The 24178-nt window shown below is 47.3% G+C and overlaps 1 protein-coding gene across 2 annotated transcripts in view; it reads left to right on the top strand.

Moving 5' to 3' along the window:
- COL5A1 (collagen type V alpha 1 chain) overlaps positions 1-23555 on the top strand; it is a 159477-nt gene extending 135922 nt beyond the window's left edge. The window contains exons 43-66 of one of the 2 annotated variants that reach the window (XM_069771049.1): positions 291-398; positions 1022-1075; positions 1692-1745; positions 1945-2052; positions 2148-2201; positions 2288-2395; positions 2532-2585; positions 2974-3081; positions 4173-4226; positions 4593-4646; positions 5102-5155; positions 5579-5632; positions 6350-6457; positions 6914-6967; positions 7065-7118; positions 7829-7936; positions 8447-8500; positions 9189-9224; positions 10010-10063; positions 10444-10702; positions 11128-11240; positions 13377-13445; positions 17432-17665; positions 20489-23555. In XM_069771049.1, coding sequence (XP_069627150.1) covers positions 291-398; positions 1022-1075; positions 1692-1745; positions 1945-2052; positions 2148-2201; positions 2288-2395; positions 2532-2585; positions 2974-3081; positions 4173-4226; positions 4593-4646; positions 5102-5155; positions 5579-5632; positions 6350-6457; positions 6914-6967; positions 7065-7118; positions 7829-7936; positions 8447-8500; positions 9189-9224; positions 10010-10063; positions 10444-10702; positions 11128-11240; positions 13377-13445; positions 17432-17665; positions 20489-20635 — 2154 coding nt within the window. In that variant the 3' untranslated portion in view covers positions 20636-23555. Of the gene's footprint in view, positions 1-290; positions 399-1021; positions 1076-1691; positions 1746-1944; positions 2053-2147; positions 2202-2287; positions 2396-2531; positions 2586-2973; positions 3082-4172; positions 4227-4592; positions 4647-5101; positions 5156-5578; positions 5633-6349; positions 6458-6913; positions 6968-7064; positions 7119-7828; positions 7937-8446; positions 8501-9188; positions 9225-10009; positions 10064-10443; positions 10703-11127; positions 11241-13376; positions 13446-13499; positions 13569-17431; positions 17666-20488 lie in introns of both variants that reach the window. The other variant, XM_069771051.1, reaches the window with a different exon arrangement.
- Positions 23556-24178: the final 623 nt, after the last annotated feature.

Below are 24178 nucleotides of genomic sequence, written 5' to 3' on the forward strand. Positions count from 1 at the left end.
CAGAGGGTTCAGATTAAATCTGATTATGTTGCTATAGCAGTGAAATTGCAGCTGTGATCTGGGTATTCACCGTTCAGATTTGTTTGTTCTTTCTTTATCTCTTGAGAGAGAAATGTTGTCTTGTTTCAGACAGAGAGCCTGATGAAATATCAGCTGGAAACTGGTTTTGCTATACATGCCTATATAGTCAGGGGTCGTTAGCAGCTGAATAAAATGTTACTGGGGTGTAATGGGTTGGTTGGAGGGTGGAGGAGAGCTCTGTGTGACCTACCTGCTTGTTCTGCTTCCAGGGTGAGAAGGGTCCTCAAGGACCGGCTGGCCGGGATGGCATCCAGGGCCCGGTGGGACTGCCGGGTCCAGCAGGTCCCGTCGGCCCCCCTGGAGAGGATGGAGACAAGGTGGGAGCAGCTCCCTGTCGCGCAGGGTCATTCTGGGAAGGAACTGGGAACCGTGCCCCATTGCCACCGCGCTGCTTCCACCGCCTCGGGTTGGATGTGCTGCTGGTCGTAACCCAAGGATATTTTACGGCGCTTGCAATGCCACGGGATCGGCGGCGTCCGATCTGGGGAGCAGCAGGCAAATTGGGCTGTGTGTGCTCTCTGCCAGCCAAACTGCTTGCCGAAATCCAGTTAGCCTCCCCCGAAGCCTGTAGCAGGTGGCCTGCCTGGGGGTGCCTGCCCTTTCCACGTTAATTACCTTTCCCCACTCTCTCATTAAGCCCCTCCGGACTGGAGGATTCTTAGAAAACATTAGCTGGGACGAATCACTCACTGGTGCTAACAAGGTCTGCAAAATGATGCTTCTTGCATCGCGTGGCAGCCAAGGAAAGTTTTAGGATGTAAAAGGGTTTGGTTACACCTGGAGTGGCCAAATCTCTGGCCTTTTTTAGAACATGCTGGGGTGTTTCTGTGGGAATTGGCATCTTTGGGATGAGGGTGCAGATGCACAAGGCTATTACTTGAATGTTGAGGTATGAAAGTGGTCACCAAGTGAACTAACTGTGCCCCTTTGTACCTGGCAGGGCGAGATCGGGGAGCCTGGCCAGAAGGGCAGCAAGGGCGACAAAGGGGAGCAGGTGAGTGGGGTGGATGTCATCGTAGCTGCTTCCCTGGAGGAGTGTGCTTTTGTCGTGTGACTTGCTGGAAAGAGAAAACGATATCATTTTAATTTCTTTCTGTCACTGCTTCATCTTCTCCTTTGCTTCATCAAATACCCACACGATGTAAAAAAAGAGTGAGTGCCTGAAGTGTGAGGCTCCCGCTCCCAGGAACACACTGAGATGTTTCCATGTCACCCCTGTACTGTGTAAATATCTGTGAAACATTAGCAGCCCTTGCTATTGAACTTGGGTGTCTGGCTGTAGTTCTTCTAGTTGCTTATATCACACTGATGCACCCTTTAAGTGCTGCTCAGAGCCTGAGGAACGGAAAATAAATTACACATAAGTCTCTAGAGAGAGATGAGTGGTGTGATATTGCTTCGCTGGAGCAAAAACTCGTTTAGACATGCCTGCCGTGCCACTGGCACCAGGGCTGAGGGATGTTGGTGTGTCGGGGGAGACCTGACCTTGTCCTCCCTGTTTTGGGAATTAATGCTTGTTTAATGGAGGCTGTGTTGAAGGGCATCACCTTTTCCAGGTGAGTTTTTTACTCTGATCCTAATGGTGACATTGCACTTCTGTTTCGTGACAGGGTCCACCAGGTCCTACCGGCCCGCAGGGTCCAATTGGTCAACCTGGCCCAGCTGTGAGTATTGTCCTTTCTTGGCAGAAATCCTCTCTCTTGCCGTAAACTGTCCCGGGAAGCGCTGCAAAGAGTGGCAGTTTCTGCCTGGCGCTGCCGATGCCCAACACACGAGGAGGGCGTTGTGGCAGGAGGTGGTGGAGATGGGGCTTTGCATCTACGTTGTGTCTTTGCTAAGCTGTGTTAGACTCTTTCCTCGTAGGGTGCCGATGGAGAGCCAGGTCCTAGAGGACAGCAAGGCCTCTTTGGTCAGAAAGGTGACGAAGGACCTCGAGGTTTCCCTGGTCCCCCTGGCCCAGTGGGCTTGCAGGTAATTTGCAGCATTGAGGGAGGGCTTAGGGTCATGAGAGCTGGGGTTCCACCTGAGATGTTCACAGGTAAAACTCGTCCCCTCCACCTCCACAGGGCTTGCCTGGGCCACCTGGTGAGAAGGGAGAAACGGGTGACGTTGGGCAAATGGTAAGATGCTTTCAAACGTCTTTTTTCATCACTGACAGACATTGCTCTAAGAAACATGTCTTAAATTTGTCTCCTCTTTCTTTCAGGGCCCGCCAGGCCCACCTGGACCCAGAGGTCCATCTGGACCACCAGGAGCAGATGGTCCACAGGGTCCTCCCGGGGGAATAGGAAATCCTGGTGCAGTAGGAGAGAAGGTAAAGCATCCAGACAAACCCGACTGAAGCCCACAGGAGTTTGCTACGACGCTCACGCAGGGGCTTTGCTACATCAGCAGAAAACTCACCACCCTGCAGAAACAGGAGTGTGATCACCCTCTTTTCCCCTCTGCAGGGTGAACCTGGTGAATCTGGTGAGCCTGGTCTTCCCGGCGAGGTTGGCCTCCCGGTAAGTACGTTACGGGGTGCCTCTTGCTCTGATGGAGAAGAGCTTTTCTTCAGTGGTCTCCCACGAGGAACTGGTTGAAGAGGTGTCAGACAGGCGTGGATGTGGATGGGGCTGCAGGGACTGAACCAGCCATGTCCTTGGTTTGGGTATCGGGCGACGCATCGCCATGTTCCTGGGTATTTATAGTATAACGTTTAGTCACCGAATATGGGCTACCCACGACTGAACAACACAAACACCATTTAATCTTTGTGGGAAGGGACTGCTAAATCCTGTCCTCGTGTTTTGAGATACAAACAGAGCTTCTTTCTCAGAATTGATTAGAGGATAATTAGAGATCAGTAAGTTGTTTTCCTGGATAATAGAAACACCCTTTTTTCCTTTACAGGGTCCTAAAGGTGAAAGAGGTGAAAAGGGTGAAGCAGGTCCCTCTGGTGCTGCTGGTCCCCCCGGACCCAAAGGTCCACCAGGTGATGATGGTCCCAAAGGCAGCCCTGTAAGTACCCCCTCCTGTCCAGGCAGTGCTTCCTTTTCTTGCCCAGCAGAGATTTCTGCATGAAAAAATGTTTTCCAGAGATTTTTGTGGAAATTTGAAATAGTTTACCAGCCAGAGAATTGCTCCTCTCAAATTACGTGATATTAGTCCCCTTTTTTAGGGTGCCAGTGAGGAAAAGACCCAGCTGTACCATATCTTCCAGCAATACTTGAATTATTAGTCCTTTTTGCAGGTTATCAGAAAACTCACCCCTATGGAGAGGCCCTGCTGTAGATTTACTTTGCGCTTGAGCTTACATATTGCCAAGGTCCTCTGCACTAGAGCAAGGCTTCCAAAATAGCGTAGAGAGGATTTATTTGAATTTGGGAGTTGTAACTCTAGGGTCAGATCCCTGCTGATGCTAATTGCTATAGCTCTATTGAAGCCAGTAGAGCTATACTGATTTATACCAGATGACAATGGTACAGTATTTATCTTGCCAGCTTCTTTGATGCTTTCTGGCTGAAGAAATTTATTATGCGATAAGCAAAGATGGCATGAAACAGCAGAGGAGGCAGGGGAGTTAGTCATCTCTCTTAACAGATGGGGTTTTGGGATATCACGTTATTGGTTGAAGCCTATTGTCTGAACACTGGTCTCAGAATCATTTGAAGTACACAATAGACATTGTATGGAGAAGAATGGCGAAGTGTTTTAGTCATTAAATGCTTTGAGAGGATCTTCATGTGAAAAATGTTACACATCATGTAGTAAGCAAAAGCAAAATCTTCTAATCTGCGCATTCCCCAAAGCTGCGACAATTTTGCTGTTGCTTGTCCAATGTATTTACGAAAAGTTAGATGAAACTCCCAGCGTTGCCTCTGGAACTTTGCGTAGTCTGGCTGCAGAGCTGAACTGGTGGCTGTGACAGGGTGAAATTACTGAAGATGCAAAGATGGGGTGTGATCTGGGATTGTGTTTGAGGGTAGGGAGTTGGGGTTTTGCTCTGTAGGGTGACTCCCTGTGTTGTCGCTGGGGTAGCAGGCACTAGCGCTCTGCATCTCAAGATGCAATATCTCTGACTTGGGAATATCCTTCTTCTCTTTTTGCAGGGTCCAGTTGGTTTCCCTGGTGACCCTGGTCCTCCTGGAGAACCTGGTCCAGCTGTAAGTGTCTCACAGAAGGGCAGTTAGGTTCCTCCTCTTGGTTTAGTGAAATACGACTGTGTGCCACTTATTCACCAGCAGCTCCTCTGGCATTTACTCTTCCTTTGCTTGGGAAAGAGTAGGAAGTCCCACCATAAGTCTGTCTGACCACACTATGACCTTTGCGGCAGTAGCTCTACGAATGCTGCTCTCCACAGTATTTGACACAGGGCGTTTGCTGTTGCCAGTGTTCTCAACGAGAGATGGGCAGGGATGGTGCCTGGTGACGTGAAGACCAGCTGAACCACATCTGCTGCTGCTAACACTCTGCTCAACTCTATTCATACCCTAAATACGCCTGTTTGTTTCTTTCTTCTTCCTTTTTAGGGTCAAGATGGTCCCCCTGGTGACAAAGGTGATGATGGCGAACCTGGACAGACTGTGAGTAACCGGATAGATGAGATCTGTTCCCCATCAGTCCCCACAGTTTCTATGTGTAGGTCCAAGGATTTCTAACACAGGAGGACATAGAGCATCTAATTCCCACCAGCTTCTGCTGCACTGGTCCCCTCATGCCTGTCCCTCGTGTCTGTATCAGCCTGGTTGCTGCCATCCATTCAGCTTGTTCAGCAATACGTGCTGAAAGCAAAAATTAACTTACAGAAAAACAAAGTCTAAGTCTTTCATTTTAACTTTGCCATGCCTTATGGTATTTCATGGTGGGAAGGGATAAAAGAAGATACCACCTGCACCCCCGAGGAGGTGTCAGTTGTACTGGCCGCCCACACCTCGACTTAGCACAAACTCTGGATCTCAACTCAAGTTTTACACATTTGCTCCTCCTTCCCACATCTCGTGGTGCAGTTATGGCTTGTTCTCCTCCTCTCTCCATCTAGGGTTCCCCTGGTCCCACGGGAGAGCCAGGCCCCTCCGGACCCCCAGGAAAAAGGGTAAGCTGATTGTTCAGGAGTATTTTTCCAAATGTATTTGTATTGACTTTTTGAAACTAATGTTATGACTATATCTGCACTAAATGCAAGACAGTAGTGTGTAAAATAAATAATAATTTGTAAAAAATTCGATGCGCCATCCACAGTCATTGGAAATTGACGGGAAGTTGTCAACCATGGATTTTTTTATGATTTTAACACCCAAAAGAAAATACAAGTGTGAGGTGCTCCTGCTCTTCCTGCCTTGCTGGCAGAGCCCAGGAATTCATTTAGCAAGAAGCTAATTTAAAAAGCTTTTCAGAGATATTTGTCTCCATTTTGTCTTCTTCCCTGGGGCTGTAGCATCATTTTGCTAATTCCAATAGACCATTTCAGATCAGTGTTATCTGATTGTGTTTTGCATCTATTATGTGCTTTCTCTAGGGCCCTCCTGGTCCAGCCGGTCCCGAAGGAAGGCAAGGAGAGAAAGGAGCCAAGGTAAGAGCTGAATGGGATTTCACTTCTGCTATGTCCTTTGTATGCCAAAAGGATCACCCTCTGATGATGCTGGTGTTTTAAAGACAGTGATTTTGATTTTGCTGAATTTGGGGCCATTGGCCTCAAATTTAAGTTTATGTTTCATCTTTGAACAAACTCTGTGGAGATAATTAGGGCTTGGTAAGGTCATGGGAATGTTTTTCTTGTTTTGAAATTACAAAGTGCCATATTTGGCAATTTAACGTGTTGTAAATAATACGGCATGCACAGCCCTACGTCCTTTCCCAGGGCGAACACAGCATTATTGGACCGTCGTTGTTTTGGTAGGGGTGGTGGGGAAATGTAGAGTGGGATTGCAAATTATAGACCCAACTGTTGCGGCAGCTGCAGGAAGACTGATGGTGGAGGATGTCCTCTGCTAGCTCATCTCCCAGCCGAACCCAGGAAAAGCTTTCTGCTCCAGAGAGTTCACAGGCAAAGGGCGGTTCCTGCTGGAAATCAGCAGAAACAGGCAAGGCTGAAAAGTGAAGGAGTTTGGAGACTTGTCCTCAGTCCGTAAGGAGTAGGGAGCAGTAGGAAAATCAACGAACAGAAAGTTTTACGTGCTTTGCATGGACCTGCATTCACTCATTGACATCCCAGCAGCAGCCACAGCGTATTTGAGAAGATCGTTTGGTGCCCCAATGCAAATTAAACCATGCTGCCTCTTGCATCTAGGGTGAAGCTGGTTTGGAAGGACCTCCTGGGAAGACTGGCCCAATCGGTCCCCAAGGTGCTCCAGGGAAGCCCGGCCCTGATGGCCTTCGAGGGATTCCTGGTCCAGTCGTGAGTATTCCCAAACTGAGCAAAGTCTGAGAAAGCACCAGGAACGACCCTGCCCAGAAGCTTTCCCATAACCCATCAGCCTTGGAAGATGCCTTTCTCCCAGCGTAATGTTCTGTCTATGCTTAAATGCCTGACAGCAGGTAAAACATATTTAGTGGAAATAATATAACAGTGAATATCATCTCCCAGCATGTTTTATTTGAGTCTTGGGTCTGCTTACCCGCTCTCCATGGGTGAGAGTTTCCATGACCTCCAAAGTCCCTTTTCCAGTAGAGATTTGAGCATGAAAGGAACATAAATCCTTGATGTTTTATGGCCTTTACCATCTGTGAGAAGTCAGGGCAAATGTTCCCTGGCACAGGGACCAGGTGAGGATGGGTGAATAATCAGAATAATCCCAACTGGGAGCACTGCTGTCGTGAATGATTGTTTTGAGGGAATTGCACTGTTTTACAGGGTGAACAAGGTCTCCCGGGATCCCCTGGCCCAGATGGTCCTCCAGGCCCAATGGTATGTCCAGACCATCAAATTCCCTGAGTTTTTGAAATGGGTGAATGCATTTTACATTAATTCATTCTCTCTTTTGTTTCCCCCCCGTCTCCCAAAGGGCCCGCCGGGTTTGCCTGGTCTTAAAGGAGACTCTGGTCCTAAAGGGGAGAAGGTGAGAATGGCACGCACCATCTCGCTGCATGACCTGATGCCGCCATCTGGGTGTGGGGGGGAAAAATGTCGTTGTAGAGGGCTCCTGTGGCTGGCAGGACAAGGCTGAAAGTGCCACCAGCCCCGTGTGCTCTCTCTCCTGCTCTGGAAGCATTGGACATATCTTCAGAGGAGAGATGGAGAGTTGTGAGTGTGCCCCAAAGGATGAACCAGGTTGTGCTGTGGGTCAGCGTGTGCCACTGCCTGCCTGGATCCAAGACTGGGTTTCCCGTCCCCACGTCACCAGCTCTGATGACGACAAGATGACACGGAGCAGCTGAATTGCTGCATTCCCCTACGTCAGCCCTTGCAGTCCACGGCAGCTCTAGTTGTCAGAGGCGCTTTAGCAGAGGGCATAGGGAGGTGCAGACACCTGGCTTGCTTTAGGGCATGATTCTCAACCTTGTAGAAATTTATGTAATATGTGTTAGCGCACAAAATGAGCAGGTGCTCTGGTGCAGCTTTGCTTTTTCTATATTTGTAGCATTTTCTGTTGCAAAAAGCTAGTGCTCTGCTCTGCTCTGCCACTTCCAGGTGTCAGGGATAGCTACAAACTCCTATCACCTTGCTTAGATATTTGGGGTTATATCTAGAAATGTCTTTGCTGGGTAGCTTTGGCATTTAGTTACCTCCATTGAGAGATCATAATTAACATCTGCTGTTTTCCTCTAGGGTCATCCAGGTTTAATTGGTCTTATTGGACCGCCAGGAGAGCAGGGAGAAAAGGGTGATAGAGGTCTCCCAGGCCCCCAGGGTTCAGCAGGACCCAAAGGAGAGCAGGTAAGTATTCTGTAAGACCTTAATTAAATGTGGTTTTTTGCTGTGGGCTTTGCTGCCTTTGAGCAGGTACGGCATAGCAGAGATGGTCAACCTCGGCAGGAGACTCTTGCTAATTTTTGAGGAATATTTTCTATATTAATGTAGTTTATTCTACATGTGAAATGTAGAGATGTTCCAAAATGATCCATTTTAGTGGAAAGCAGATTCTCAAGGATCATATGAAAAGAGTTGAATAGACTTGGAAGGATGGTAACATTAAATATGCATCTAGAGGACTGATTTTTAAAACTGTGTGCCTAAATGAGATATAAAGTTCCCTGGTCATGCTCTTGTCTGGATCACACACACACTTAAAAACCAGTTAAACCTCCAGATTTGAATGGAGTCCTCCAAAAGCTGTGAGCAGCTGTGGTCAACTCACAGTGGTCAATGGTGCGCAGATGTTAGTTGTGTAGATATAGACCAGCATCGCTGCATGCAAGTCAACGTTGTTCTGCTTTTATTTTTCAGGGTATCACAGGTCCTTCTGGACCAATTGGACCTCCAGGGCCACCAGGATTACCGGTATGTGACATGTAATTATCTTTTAATTTCTCAGGAGCTACACAGCCCCTCTGGTGTCACCTTTGTGCTCCCAGATACCCAGCTCGGTCCTTCTGGCCTGACCTTGTATGAGGATGCTGATGGGAAGGGGGGTTGCCCAGCTGAGCCCATTATAAACACTTGCATTGAGTTACAGGAGTACTGGGGGGTGACGCACGAGGTGAGAGATGGGCACAAGGGACGCGGCGTGATCGAGGCAGGGAAATTAGCCCACCCTGTTTCTCTCCCCCTTTCTTTTGGATTATCTACAATCACACGGTGATTTCTTGCACTTTTTGCTATTTGCATTTTTTTTTCACTGGGTGCCCAAAGACGGCAGCCTGCACCCTTGGGCGACCAGTATTTGCTCTTGCTGGGTGTCCTTAGCACGGAGCCAGGAACAGCTCCAGGTTACGGTAATCACACAGCAGCTTTTCCAGTTGCCATCCGGGCAGGAGTGTGGAGCGCTGACACAGATTGGTCTGACACAAACGCTTTTTTGTACGTTGGCAAACGAAAGCAACGCCGAACTCAAGTGGATGTGAAACAGAAAGGAAGTGAATTAAAAAGACCACCTTGTATAACATTACTCTGTCTCTCCCTAAGGAGAGACCGATGACTTCTCTGCTAGGAAACGTACTGACTCCTTTCTGTATTTTTCTCTATACAGGGTCCACCTGGTCCCAAAGGTGCTAAAGGATCATCAGTGAGTATAGACATTGTTAAACAAAGAGGCTGAGGAGCTCTTATTAAGTGCATAACCTGCTGCGACTCCTCCACATCAGTGGCATTAAGGCAATTAGCCAAAGATGACTGTAGCAAATGTAGCCTTTTCAGGCTGTCTAAGCCCAGAAATTATAATTGGGAAAGGTTTCTATTGCACACACTGTACTTCATTGAACATCAGTGCAGCAAAGATCATAAGGAGGAATCCAGTGCATCGTCCTTAGGAGAAAAGCTACTGCTGTAAAGTGGAGGGTATTAAAAATAGACTGTGAAGCGGGAGGTGGCAAGCTGAAAAGCAAAGAACTCTGTGAGAAATGCGACACTGAAGCGAGCTTCATGTTACAGATCTCCTATGCAGACAGCTAAAAATTCTTCTTGGGCAACTTCCTAATGTCTTTTTCCCAAGCAGAATTCAATGTTTTATTAATTTTAAGATTTTACTTGATTTATATAACTGTCGAATTGATTTAGAGAGTTAACGTTTTCATGCGTTGGAAGGATCCTTCCTCTTCCATAGGAAGCCTAAGCAAAATTTGACTGTTTAACCTCAAGTGTTTGATCTTTTCTTTTACCTAAGCATCGAAAATAACCAAAATAAATATTTTCTTGGGAGGGTGCAGGGAGACTCCTCTTGCGTGCCTGAAGGGACAGGGAGAAAGTTTTTTGCCACAAGAGACCATTAAAAGAAATCATGTTTGGGATGTGATATGTGACGAGTGCTTTTTCCTGAGTGACTCATGTTTTTTCCCTTGTTTTTCCACCCAGGGTCCAACAGGTCCAAAGGGTGAATCAGGTCTTCCTGGGCCCCCAGGACCTCCTGTAAGTAGAACCCATTACATGAAGTGTGAAATGAGGTTCAGATTTAATGGGTGTTGTAAAGTTAGGAAGTGGAAGATTCCTGGACAAAGATTCAGCATCTCAGGAGTCCTAGCAAAGGATTGGCATCTCTTAGAGATGCTGGGGAAGAAAGTAGGGTGTGAAGGGAGAAGTTACTAATGGGAAGATGACAAGAAAAGATGGACGCAGTGTTCAAGCCTAGTAGCCAGGGGTTTTATCAGAACCATCACGGGTGTTTTACATGTCTAGTGTGTATCTTGTGATGCTGTTTCTCAGCGCCGGTGGCTGCTTTGGCCATCTCTTCCCTCTCTTCCCCACTACCAATACAGTGAGAAGTGGTGTCTTCTTTCCCCGCAACTCAGGGTCCTCCTGGAGAAGTTATCCAGCCACTGCCCATCCAATCTTCCAAGAGGACCAGGCGAAATATTGATGCCAGCCAGCTGGTGGACGATGGAAATGCCGACAACTACATGGACTATGCAGATGGCATGGAGGAAATTTTCGGCTCGCTGAATTCCTTGAAACTGGAAATTGAGCAAATGAAGCATCCATTGGGCACTCAACACAACCCAGCGCGTACCTGCAAGGATCTGCAGCTCTGTCACCCCGATTTCCCAGACGGTGTGTCCCGGGACAGAGGGGGTGCGGGGAAAATACTGGGGTTTTCCCAGCTCCACACAGTGAATACAAGCGAGTGCAGGAAGAGAAGTAATTTGGGGAGGCCCTGGCCCTGGTGCCCCATGAGGAATGTGACTGACAGAGAAGGAATACGTAGAGAAGAGTTGGCCTAGATGATCGTTGTAGGTCCCTTCCAACTGAAATATTCTATTCTAGGAATGGGGATATATGATGAAAAATAGCTATTCCTGTAAGGTGCCACAGTATTATGTGGAATCAGAACATAGTCAGTTTTCCAAAAAATACATATAAATAGTAGCCTGTGACAGAGATGAAACATCCCGGGCAAGACGGTTGCTGAAGTGCCCACCGTTCTTCCTTCACCGTGCTGATTCTTTCTTCCCTTCTTTTCCCTCTCGTGCATCCAGGTGAATATTGGGTTGATCCTAACCAAGGATGTTCCAGGGACTCTTTCAAAGTTTACTGTAATTTCACAGCCGGTGGAGAGACTTGCATCTTCCCTGATAAGAAATCTGAAGGAGTAAGTCCACACAACTTCCCCCTCCTCCCATATCATGGTGATAAGAGATTGTTTCCTAATATGAATATTTATAGATAGTCAGTTTCAGGACAATTGAACAATAGGAAGCAAGGATTAAAGATACAGAACCTTTCTTTGTTACACAAGTTTGGCTTCTAAAATAATAAGGAATACAAAAGAATATGTTTACAAAGAGAATTTCTTTGAGTAAGGCAGATTTAAACGGTGATTTGGGACAAGTCTTTGATGATCTCCCAGGCATAATAAAATAATTTTTTTTTTTACTTTCCTTTACGAAGGCAGAGGTGCGTGTTGGCGCAGGAACTGCAGCTCCCCATGAGCTTCATTTAACTCATTCCTTGTCTTCCTTCCTGCAGCCGGGCTGCCACTCTGCTGTCTGCATGCATAAGCACCACTGATTCCTCTACCCTTAGTGTGTCTTCAGGCAGATGAGATGAATGTTTATCTCCTGTCATTTTTTCCTGGTGTTTTTTTGTGGGTGAATGATCCTAAATGATTGCAACTAGCCTCAGCGCTCTTCCTGGCATGGATGCACAAGGCTGATTAAGTCAGTTGTGTAATGATGTGCATAGCTCAACCATACTCATAATTTTTGTCCTGTACCCATGCACTCTGTTTTCCAGAGCTGCTCTCCCCGATGCCTGGGGACCAGCTCTTGCACTGGCCAAGCAGAAACTCTTGCAAAGTGGCCTGGGGGAGCTCTCTCAGTATCACAGTTGTGCTCCAGCTGGGTTAAGATGCAGAAAAAACTGTGCACTCCAGCAAAAGCCTTGCTGAATTTCTTCCGCCAGAAATATGTGCCAGCACAGGACAAATAACATGCAACGTAAATCTTCCTTGAGTTTTTGTTAGGGCTGTTTAAATAGGAGATGGATTTCTTCTCCTTTGCATTAACTTGCCATGGCTCTCCTCAAAATGCTGACAGCTTAAAAAAGCAGAGTCTGCCCATGTTCTTACAGTTGCTCAGACTCCTGCCACATTGATTCTGCAAGTGGCTCTTTGGCCCCATCTCGTCCGCTGTGGAGCTGCTTTTCTGACCGCTGCAATGCTCCTCAAATGCAAATTGTGCTGCACCTTTGCAATACTGTCGTAAATAAGAAAACGCTTCAGCCTGCTCTTTTTCCATGTAGAGGAACGAAAACAGCTACCACACCAGCATTAAGTATTGGTTGAGTGGTTTTATTATAAGCCACAGCAGAGTTTAAGCCATATCCCCTTTCAGTCCATCCTTAACCCAGCAGAAACACACTGACTTGCTTTATGGTTCACATACTGGAAAGGACAATCCCAAGACACCTGCTTAGAGCTTGGCTGTTGTTTTTGGGGAGATTTAAGGCAGAAGTGAGGGAGCTTGTGGGAGGGTAAGGGAGCAGACGGCAGCCACGCTTCTTTCTTAGGCTCTGACTCAGAAAGAATGATTCAGCTGCTTAGACGGGGCTGCCATAAAGGATGCTCCGACAGCTCATTTCTTGTCAAGGTCACCCCCTGCATCGCTCCAGGTAGTTGGAGCTCTGTCGTGTGTGATGGTCCAGCACCGACTGCGGAGGATGTGCTGCCTGTGCCATACCTTATTGCTGCACAAACGCAGGAGGCAGGCAGAGACTTTTCCTTAATCACATTTATTGCTTTTCCCAGCCCCACAGCATCTGGATTTGGCGTTAGACTGACAGCAGCCTTCTCTGTTATCAGCATTGTTTTTTCCACCTCAGCCCTCCCATGAAGATCAATGCACTTTTTACCATTGATATTTCCTTTCCTCCTCTCTATCTTCCCTTTTATCTCCCCTGCCGATAGACTGCACTGCTGGTTTTGCATCCGAAGTCTCTAGGAGGCAGAAATCATTAGCCCTTAGCAAAGGAGGCTGGTGCCAAGGCAGCGCTGGGCACCCAGGATAGCACCGTGCCATCCTGTTCTGCTTGAGAGGCTGCTGGCACCTTAAGGCTCTGCCAACTGGTTTTGTAACTGGTGTATAAAGATTAAGAAAACATTTTAAAGGAAGTTGGGCAGTTTCAATAAGACATGCAGACTCTGCTTATGGAACTGAATGTAACTTTTTTTATTTCTTTTTTTTTTTTTTCTTCTTTCTCTCTTTCCTCCTTGCCGTCCACAAACTAGGCTAGAATTACTTCTTGGCCAAAGGAAAACCCAGGCTCCTGGTTCAGTGAATTCAAGCGCGGTAAACTGGTAAGATGCATCTTGGTGCTTTCTGTTTTCTTTAACCCGTGTCATATTTTACAGAGTAAAATGGCTCGTTGGCCCAAAGAACAGCCTTCCACATGGTATAGTCAATACAAGCGGGGGTCTTTGGTAAGTGGCTAACCTTGGCCCTCTAGTCTCAATCAGAGCGCATCATCTGCTTTGGTATGGCCCGATCTGTTGCATTCTGCATGCTGGACTAATAGCCATCACAAGTCGCAGTAAAAACATTTAAGGTGGAATAATGAAAAAAGAAACAAAACCCCATGGGGATGCTTTTTTCCAGTCTGCTTGACTGGAAACCTAGGAGCAGCTAATGAGCTTTCCCCAGCGTTAAAGGGGACACGTGGATGTGCTGGGGGACCCTGCAGAGCTGAAGCTGTTGCAGGTCTTTCTCCGCAGCACGCTGCAAGAAGGCTGCGTCCTGCAAGGAGGGCTCTTGCTGGCTCCTAAGCAGTTCCCATTATGGCAAAGGCAAACTGGGTGTCCCCGTGCTGCTGGCCCCCAGAAGTGTAGCTTTATCCCAAGAGCTGAGAGACCCCTAATGTGATGCTTCAGCCCGGAGCTGGGCACGGTGCTGTCGCAGCTCGGGCTCACTGGTACCCAGGCTGAGGTGGTGAACCTGCACATCTCTGGTCTGGGGCAGGTTTTCCGCAAAGGATGGATTTCATCTCCTACACTGGAGATGAGCCACATCAGGGGCTCCTGTGCCACCCCTGGAGCTTGGGAGACATGAAGTCATTGGTTTAAAGGAAGATTTCAAGGCACATGCGTTTGCCAAGCCTGGTGGACAGGAATTTGACTTAGTCACAATTAAGGATTTTTTTTTCAAGGGACAAGAACTGTCATAAGGTCAAACAGTGTTTGATGTCAGCAAGCAAGCAAGACAGCAACATGTAAAACAGAGAAAAACTCTGGTATTTTGTCCTGTAACAGGACATTCACATTGTGGATAGATCTCTCCCACAGAGCCCAAGCCCTGGTCAGGGATGTCAGAGCAGCAACAGATTAGTGTAAGCTAGGTCTCCTTAAGCAACACAAATCTCCCGCGTGTATATCAATTCTTGTAGGATTAGCAGGATGCAGATAATGAGCTCAGTCAAATCAGGAGAATTAGGGAAGAAGGAAATATTCAGCGGATAAAACCGACCCGGCCCTGAAAGCAGGAGATGCTCTGACATACCGCGCTGAGCTGCCTCATGCAGTCGTCCTCTCCCCAGGGCAGAGGTTTCTTGCAGTGCCCCAAACTTCCACCTTAAAAGGCAAACAACAAAGAAAATCACCGTGTTGTTTTCCTAAGCCGCATTTCATTGCCACTTAACATGTTTTGCTCTGATTCTGCCCACAAGAAGGATATGGCTTCTGCAGCTTTTCTGCATTATCAAATAAGGCCGTAAAGCCAAGGCTTCAGCCTCGTAGCTCCTTGGAGGGCAACTACTCATAGCTTAATTAGAGAGCATTTCATCGTTTAATAATATGAGTACCTCCATTCCTCCATCTTCTCTGCTTTGCTTTTTTTTCCCCCAGTCTGTTTATCAGCTATGTTAGAGGCTGAATTGCCAACCTAGAGCTTAGGGCCCATTTTTTTTAAATAGGAATTTCAGTGCTACCTGAGCCCTTTGTTCCATCTTTCTGTCTTGCCGTTTTCTTGCTTTTTTACCTGTCCTGCATTTTCTGTTTGGAAAAAAGCCACCAGCACGTAGAAGATCTGCCTAAGCAAACGACAAAACTGTTAAACACACAAGCCATAAAGTAAAGTTGGATTTTTTTTTTTTTTAAAAAGTACCTCTCATTTCACCCCAGGCAGTACTTGGAACCATGAGATTGGTAAACTGGGGAGACATTTGCCTGGACCCAAAATCACTTGAAATCTTTGCGTAGATGGGTGGGATGAATGACTTTGAGTTCCCCTCTGGGTGCAGCTTTGCTCCTGTTACCCCACAGAGGAGGTCCCTGGTGTCCGTCCATGCAGCCCAAGCACGGTCTCTTGGGGGGGCTGAGCCCACGGGGATCCCCGAAGCCGAGGGGAAGATTTCCACCCGGCTGCTCAGCAATGCCGAGAGCACGGGCTGCTGATGTATGTCGGGGGGCTCCGTATGAATCTCAGTGCTTGCATGAGGTGCGCAGCCATGAAGATGGTTGCCTTTCTTCTGGGGCTATCTAAAGTAAGAAGAACATAGTAAATATGAAATACGAAGAAACCATCTTGTTCTGATGCTTCCGCACCGTCATTGATCAATGACACAGAGTACTTGGAGCTGATTTCTTACCATTTCTCATGATGCAGCCAAACTGCATTTATTGGATAAAAAGGTTGCAGATGTTTTCTTCTGGACTCATGCTTTTCTTCTGTGTGTGTTACACACAATTCCCAGTAGCTCTAACAAGGCCTGCCACCCATCCTGTCCTATTATCCTTCATAGCCATATGGCATCTGCCACAGGGAAACACCATCACAGAGAAAACAGGAAAGGATGGATTTTTGCAAAACCGTGTTCCCACGAGCAAGCCTTATGCACACAACCAGTTCCCAGTGGCTCCAGTTGTAAAGCTGGGACAGGTCTTCCTGTAATCTGCAGAGGCAGAACAGCAACCGAGACCCTGTAACAAGCAGTGAGGCTCCCAAACTAAGCACTGATTTGAAATAAGAACAAATAAGAGAAGCGGGTCCTGCAGAGCAGTAGTGCAGATCGCCTGTCATTGGGTGCGTGCCAAGTAGTCGGCATTTTGTGTCTCTCTCCTTCCACGTCCTGGTGGTTTTCTGGTAGCTCTCCTCCTGGCATGCGTGGCTCTCTCATGGTCAGTCATATTTAACTCTCAGGAGGACAGCGCAATGGTATCCTGACAACCGGTTGGTATACTTATTTATTTTTATTATCTTTTTACTCATGATTTTATTGTCTGGTTGTAAATCTCTTCTACTGTTTGCAGCTTGCACCGATGTTTCGTGGTACCTCGAAGAACACTATGCTGTTTGTGTGCCTGTGTTTTTCTCCTGGTCATTTCTAAAGAAACCCACTGTCCATAGAGGACAGCAAGGAGCAGCAGCTCTAGTAGCTTGGCCATGGCTGGGGATGCCACCTTGAAGTACAGTTAGTTTATACATGCAAACTAGCTGTCCCGCTGTGTGTTTGCTTCCTTGGTGGGGTAAAAGAGAAAGTCCCAGAAAGTCCTGAATCCCCTAGGTGCTGGAAATGGGTTTCAGTAAACTGTGTTTTGCAGAAATGTATTTCTAGACACCGTTCTCCTCCAAGGGAGAAAAGGAGCCTGATGTGCAGAATGGAGCAAATCCCTGTGCCAGTGCAGCTCTGTGTTTCATGATGTGCCCTAAGAGCAACAAATGCATTTTCCCTTTAGCTGAGCGTAGCCTTGCTGACCAGGGCAGCACCGCGTCCTTATCAACAGAAACAGGATTGCTGCAGGTGAAGTGCAAAGATTGCTTAAAAGCCAATGTGTTGGTGCCCAGGAAAAATGAATGGGAAATACCCCAGTGTGTGCAGAACAAAATACCCACAGCACTCAGAAAATCATCTCAAATAGGACAGAAGAATAAAGTCCCAAACCCTTACAGAAATCTGCTTTTTCTCCTCTTTAAAAGCTGGAGAAGTATGCTCAGTATTGATTTAAACTTGAGAAATACATCCCTAAATTTGCTTAGCACTGCACTTTTTTCGAACCAGGGCTGAAATCCCCCTTCCTTTCTCTTCCTACCCTGCAGTAGCCTTATTTTTTTAGCTCACAACCAGCAAGAGAAATAAACTGCCTTCAGTAGCCATGCCCTGGCCACAGGAGGACCAGAGCAGCCCCGTGCCCGTAGCGTGGCAGGAGCGGTGTCTGCACCCCGGTGGGGTGGCGAGACCGAGCCCCACGTCCAGGGTAATAAAAATGGGTGAGACTGGTGGTCATCAGACCCCCCCAAACTTGTTGCATTGCCCCTCACTGCCCAGTGTTTCCCCCTTCTTTGCTTCTCGTAGCTCTCCTACGTGGATTCAGACGGGAACCCCATCGGAGTGGTGCAGATGACTTTCCTCCGGCTCCTGAGCGCCTCGGCCCACCAGAACATCACTTACAACTGCTACCAGTCCGTAGCCTGGCACGACGCCACCACTGACAGCTACGATAAGGCGATCCGCTTCCTGGGCTCCAACGACGAGGAGATGTCCTACGACAACAACCCTTACATCCGAGCCGCCCTCGACGGCTGCGCGGTACGTGGGCAGAGCTGGTCTTGGCCAGTCTCTGCAAAACGGGTCAGGGCTGGAGGTGTCTGTCCCCCTCCCCTGGTTGTCCAGCATCGTGTGTCTCGGAGCAAATCGCCTCCAAATTTTCTGTGCCTGCTGATGTAGTTGCCTTGAGGATTGTCCCCAGCATGGGAGGCATCAAGCTTGCTCTTCCCTGTGCTGGGAAAACATGATTCCACTCAAGGTCGGGGAAGCTGCAGCACCTCTAGGAACCAGATTAATTGCTTTATTGCTGGCTGTGCATAAAGGAAGGGATCTGCCTAAAACCACCAGCTGCTTTTAAACATCCCCCCCCTTGCCTTTGCTCTTACTCTGTTTACTCATACGGGGAGAGACAAGCGATGACACCCAGTTTCGTATAAGTTTTGCAGGCTTTGATAATTTTTTTTAAGTGCTTTCAAGAAATCTTGGAGGCAAAGCATTAAGGGTTTGGCATTGGGTCGGTTGGTTTTTGGTTTTTTTTGCGGCACGCTGCTGCATGCAGCCCCAGGAGGGGTGCATGGGGGTGCATTGCTGCATCACCCCAGGGCTGGCTGCAGCACCCAGCTCTGGCCCGGCATCCCTTGAGCGGCCAGAGGAGCCCCAGCACAGCACTTTGGTTTTCTCCCTCCTTGCAAGCTCCCCTGTCCCTCAAGGGGAGCTGCCTGTGCCCTTGGGAAAGGACAAAGCCAAGTGAGGCCTGACTCTGTATAGCGAGACAAGTAGTCACAGCCCTGGGATGCAGGAGACAGAGGTTTGCATCCCCACTTGCGATTCAAATGCAGCTTTTAGCATCTTTCTCCCCAGCTTTGTTCCCCGTGACTTTTTTGCCCGGCATGCGGAGGCAGGCGTTACGCTGCAGCCCTCTTCTCCCACGCAGCCGGCTCGCTCTTCGCCTTCGCTGTGGCCGAGAGCGGCAGCTGGAATTTCCAAAGGGGCTCAGCATCCTCCCTTTGCTTCTGCCTCCTGTTGGGTGCCTCGTTCAGGACGGAGCTCTAAAAAATCTGCCCTCGGGAACTAAAAATTTGGCAAAGCAGGTGCTGCTTGCATTTATTTTGAGACCCAGCTTGCTGGTGCAAAAGCACGAATAATTCTCACCCTCTGCTTGAAGCCCACGGGACGGAAAGAGTGAGAGCTTTGATGGAAAGAGCCCTCCACGTAATCTGAGATGAAAATGGTTCTGTTCTGGCACACGCACGTTTTTTACTGTAGGAGCGAGGAGAAAAATCAGATTAGAATCACTTCTTTTAACACTCTTGCAGAGAGGGAAAGGGCATCCATCCTGCTTCTGGGAAGACTCAGAAACCACGTGGGGAAGTTTATCCTTAAGTACTTCATATCTCCTGCTAACGCAACGTGTCCTTGGTAAAAAGTGCCTTCCCCTCCCTTTCCCTTCTTAAGTCTCAGGGATGCTGCAAGATCGCACGCTGCACATTTTAAAGCAGATGTGCCTGCTGAAAACCCTTTTGGTTTAAGCGATTTGGCTCAGGTGCCCTGCATTCCTCTCCCTAACGAGAGATATTTGCATGGAAAGAGGATTGTAGCTCCTCCAAGTTTATTTGCTCGGTTGCTTCTCGCAGGCGGCTGTTAGCACAGCCAGTCTCAGGGTCGCAGATAAATGACTGTGGCAAGAACTAAAGCCGCGGGAGCAACAGGCGCCCGCGGTACAGAAGCATCAGGAGAGGCTGAACGAGCCCCACTGCGATGGTGGGGGACAGAGATGTCGTCTCCTGGCTCAGAGCTTTGGGCATCGCTTCCAAACCAGTATGTCCCAGTTCTTCCTCTCTGCTAGAGCCATTCCTGCAGGCTTGTAAAAAGGAGGTAAAATATGCTAAGGGAGCTTACCGCAGCCTTGCAGAAGGAGGCTCTGCGTCTTCTGTACTTCAGTACCGTCTCCGGTACCCCGGTAGGTCATCCTCCTTAAACCACAGGCAGTATATTTAAGATTGAGCACTCCCATGTGAAAAATGAGGTTGGGCTGCCCGACGCAGCATTGCTGCAGAGGTCCCAGTAGGACCCGTGCTCTGGTGGTGATGAAGGCTGCTGCAGCCAGCACCGGCGGATCTCCAGGGCTAATGTTCAGGCCATTATTTGAATGTGTTTTTCCTGATCTTACAGCCCTTTATCAGTAGCTGTGATATAGCCTATTCTTCTGAGACACACAAATCGGAGGGTAAGGTAGAGCCAAAAACTGCTCCATAAATTCACTTGTTTATGCAGCTTTGTATGCCCTCGGGTGCACTTCTGCTCCTCTAATAATTATTTATATTTTGGAAATAACTGTATGGCCACCAGGCACGATAAAAAGACAACATCACCTTGTGAATTCCATCAAACTTTAAATGTGATCTTTTCGGTAGCGCTCGGATAATAGTCAAACTAATATATTCAAATTAAATCACTCGCATTTGCTCAGCAACCCATGCGTGTCCTCGAGGAGGCAAAACAGCTATACCACAGCCACAGCAATTTTACCAGGCTCCTGTTCCAGCTCTGAGATCTAACAGCAAAGTTAGCGTCTTTTGATCTGCATGGCAGCAGCTGCTTCTGCTCCAAAGTCTAGGCTCAGGACAGTCGTCTCCCAGGGGGTTGCTTAGTGGTCAGCATCCCACTTGAGAGCACGTCTGCTAGAGCTGCAGGGTAAATGTAGAGTGGTTTGGTGCTGGTTGCCTCTAATTCAGCTCAGAAGATGCCTGGGCAAGATCATCACCGTATTCCCGGCTGACCGGTGAATGTTCATTCGTGATGACTTGCTCTTGTTGGGTTGGAGGCATCATCAGAGCTCCTCTCTCTCCCTCTTCTCCCCATCAGGCAAGGAAGGGCTATCAGAAGACTATCCTGGAAATCAACACGCCCAAAGTAGAGCAAGTACCTATAGTCGACATCATGTTCAATGACTTCGGAGAAGCATCACAGAAATTTGGATTCGAGGTGGGACCGGCTTGCTTCATGGGCTAAGAGCCACCTGAAAACTAGTCTCCAAATGAGCAACCTCGTAACCTCATTGCGCCATTTAATTAATTAAAAAAAAAAAAGAAAGAAAAAAAGAATTCCTTGTCACATGCACGTTCTGAAACTGGACAGCGATGGGTTATTTTTTTCCGTTTTGTTTTGTTCCTCGTTTTGCCCGAATTCCTCTGCGCCACTGCACCCACACGTACCGAACCGCCGACCGAGAGGACCGTTCCCGCGACAGACGTAGAATCGCATGACCGACCACCGCACGCGTGGCCCTGAGACCTGTCCCCGTGCCGCTGTCATTGCTGCTCCCACCGCTGCTGCTCCACGGCCACCCAGCAGACCCCACCGCCATCAAAGACTTCTTCTTCTTGCCACGAAGCGATACCAAGCGCTTGTCTATAGATTATTGTTTGTTTGTTTTTAAGGAAAAAAATGGAAAAAACTTGAAACTCCTGTGTTCAGCTTGACATTGAAGTCCCGGCAGTCCTGGCTCCAATCCAAACCCCGCTGAAGCTCATCGGAGGCATTTCGTTGACTTCCATGAGATTTGGATCGGCTCTAGCAAGTAGACATCATGGCCACTTCCAGAATTTTTAATGTCTCCATCGAATCGCGGAATTCTATGTTTTACAAAATTTAACCCCATGAATTTGATCGCTAAAATTCACACTGGGCATCTCTTTCCCATGTATTAAAGGTGCTTATATTTTTGTATGTTTGTAAGTAAATATTTGTATTGTATATTATTTTAAATGTTTAAATGTTTCTGGCTTCAAAACATGCATGTGACCCTGTCTGTGTTAAAACCACCACCCTTCCCACCACCATCCCAGCCAAGCATTCACCTGGGAATGAAGATGGCGGCTCACATCCTCACCGCTCCTGCCTCTTCCCAACCCCAAGCCTGGATGTGGAGGGGCTTGGAGTTATGCCCAGGCACGAGTCTTTGCAGGATGAGGGTCCAATGAGTGGCAAAGCAGCCTCCCGAGCCACAGATGCCTTTTGGAATGATTCATTTCAAAATAAGGAAATTAAAGCCGCTTTTTAACAAGATTTCTACAATACCCTGACCTAAAAGGAGGATCCGCTTTGAGTCTCTGCCTTTTTATACACTTGCTTGCCTTAACATAAATGTTTTAAATTAATTCTTCTTTTTTTCCTTCAGCATTCTTTTAAAATAATAATAATTAAAAAAAAAAAAAATCCGTTCCCAGCGGCAGATTGCAGTGGCAGGGGAAATCCATTTGTCCTCTATGAATATGAGGTATAAAAAAAAGGAAAAAGAAAAAGGTGCTTTTTATTTTTACATGTCTCTGTGGTGCTATCTATTTGATAACTTTAATACAACACTGGTGATACCCTGCCATTGGCCAATCTCCCACCAGCCTTTGCTTTTTAGCCACTTTCAACACAGACTGCAGGCTTTTGCTACAGTCTTTGATTATAAATGCATGCCACCTTCATATTTTTATGTAGAAGACCCGCTCCTTTCCTTAATTGTATTGCGGTAGCTTATACGGTCCATGTAGAAGAAGTATTAAATATGCTTACGTCTTTTTTCTTTTTTTTTTTTCCAAGACTATTCATGCATTTTGTACGGTGGTAACCATACCAGATTGTACTCAGTCGCTGAATGTTTGTGGTGCTAATTTATGTATTTGTTGGATGTCCTGACGTGATGCTGATGCCGTGTGGGTGCCTGCCCGCCGAGCGCTCCCGGGAGTCTGCAATTTTCTTCATCTTCCCACGGTGGCTCTGCCAGGATGGCTTTTTTTTTTTTTTTTTCCATGCAGCGTTTTCGACTCGCAACCTGCAGACACCATCTTCTTTTTCTGTTTGTTTGTTTGTTTATTTGTTTGTTTTCTCCCTGGCCGTTTTCCTCATTTAGATCTCTTGGCTGGAAAATAGATGTTGCAGGGTGTTTTTTTTATTATTATTTGGCCTGGAGTATTATTACAGCAATGCTTGAGCCAAGGGGGGTCTTTCACCATAAAGGAAAAGACATCACATTTACTGTGAAGAAAAGCCTATATATGATGTCTTTTCCCCCCTCCTTCCCAAGCAGAGAGCAGCAGCGTCCAAGGAAGGGAGGCGAAGCCATGCTGGAGGGAGCGGCGATGCCGCGCGGTGCTTTTCGGTCTGGGAGAGCCATGTCCATCCGTCTCCCTTCTTCTGTTGTGTTCTCTCGTATATATTTTTTTTTCCACTTGGGGAATAAAAAAAAAAAGGTGCTACCCTAAAAACTGCAGACTCCGGCAGCGAAGCGGTGAAAAGGAGTATATAATAATATATAGGAGAATTCAGTTTCTCAGTCACCTTGGCAAGAGCCTTGTTCAGGAACAGTGGGAAGGTCAGAAAAGGTTGCGCATTCCTCTCTGCAACAGAAAAGCCATATATTGATGTATGTACACACGTGTGCGTCTGTCTAGGTCATGTGATTCTGTTACAAATTTTCATCAAGGGAGCTTTTTTCTTTTATTTTTCCTTTTATTTCTTTGCTTTAAGAAAAAAAAAAATTCCTCTGTTGAATTCCACAGTGTTGTAATTGTACTGAGCTCCAAACTGTTCCGATTTCCCCAGACCACTTAGCTACGGTATATTGCAATAAAATTACTACTTGTATTTGCAGACATTCTTTTTGTGTAATTTTATTTCCCTCCTCCCTTAATATATATGACTTGAACAAATGTTGATAAGAAAAATAAAACCTATGGAAAAAAATTTTAGTACATAAGGCCCTTTTTAAAATATAGTGTCAGATGACATATTGTACATTTCTTCAAAGTCCAATAAACATGTCATAAAATTTAAGTGTAATGCCCATAAGAGCTATTTTTAAATATTTTAAACCTGTGTAATAAAGGAATAAATGTAATAGATTTTTTTCAATAAATCAAGTTTACTGTTTCCACCTAAACCAACGTGATGTGAATGTCTTCTTGAAGTTGATTGCAGCGTGATTTCCCCACGACCCCTCTGCTCAGTGGAGCCTGAAGAGTTCATCAGAGGAGCGGTGAAAGTGCTTAAAGGTAATAGATACTGTAAAATAATAAACCAAACCCATCAGAGAGAGAACTTCCAGGCCTGGAATCTTTTTTTTTTCTCAGTGAGAAGCTCCAATCGACCCAACAGCGTAAAAATCCAACGCGGGGGTTTCAGTGGCTGGGGTCTGGACGAGAAGATCAGGCGGCCGCCAGCTCTCCACCTTCTCCACCGCGGCGGCAGCGGCACCCGAGGAGCCTTTGCTTGGCACGGCAGCCTCTGCTCTGGCCGACCTTCTCGCCCCGAGACGAATTCAGGAACCGAACCATTTCTCCACGTTCTTGGTGAGCTCCTCAACCCCCAAACTCACGCCTCGGTCCCAGGGCGCTGCTGCATGGACGTGCTGGGGGAAGAATGTAGGGGACGCTTTCCTCGTCCTCTCCTCCTTCCCTCCGGCGGGTTTCACTCCAGGGATGTGCAGGATGACGACAGCTCCTCTGGAAACCGCTGTAAGAAATTGCGTGCATCTGCCTGCTAACGCCAGCCGCTGCTGCCGGA

The sequence above is a fragment of the Haliaeetus albicilla genome, chromosome 26, assembly GCF_947461875.1.
Source record: "Haliaeetus albicilla chromosome 26, bHalAlb1.1, whole genome shotgun sequence".
Taxonomy (NCBI): Eukaryota; Metazoa; Chordata; class Aves; order Accipitriformes; family Accipitridae; genus Haliaeetus; species Haliaeetus albicilla.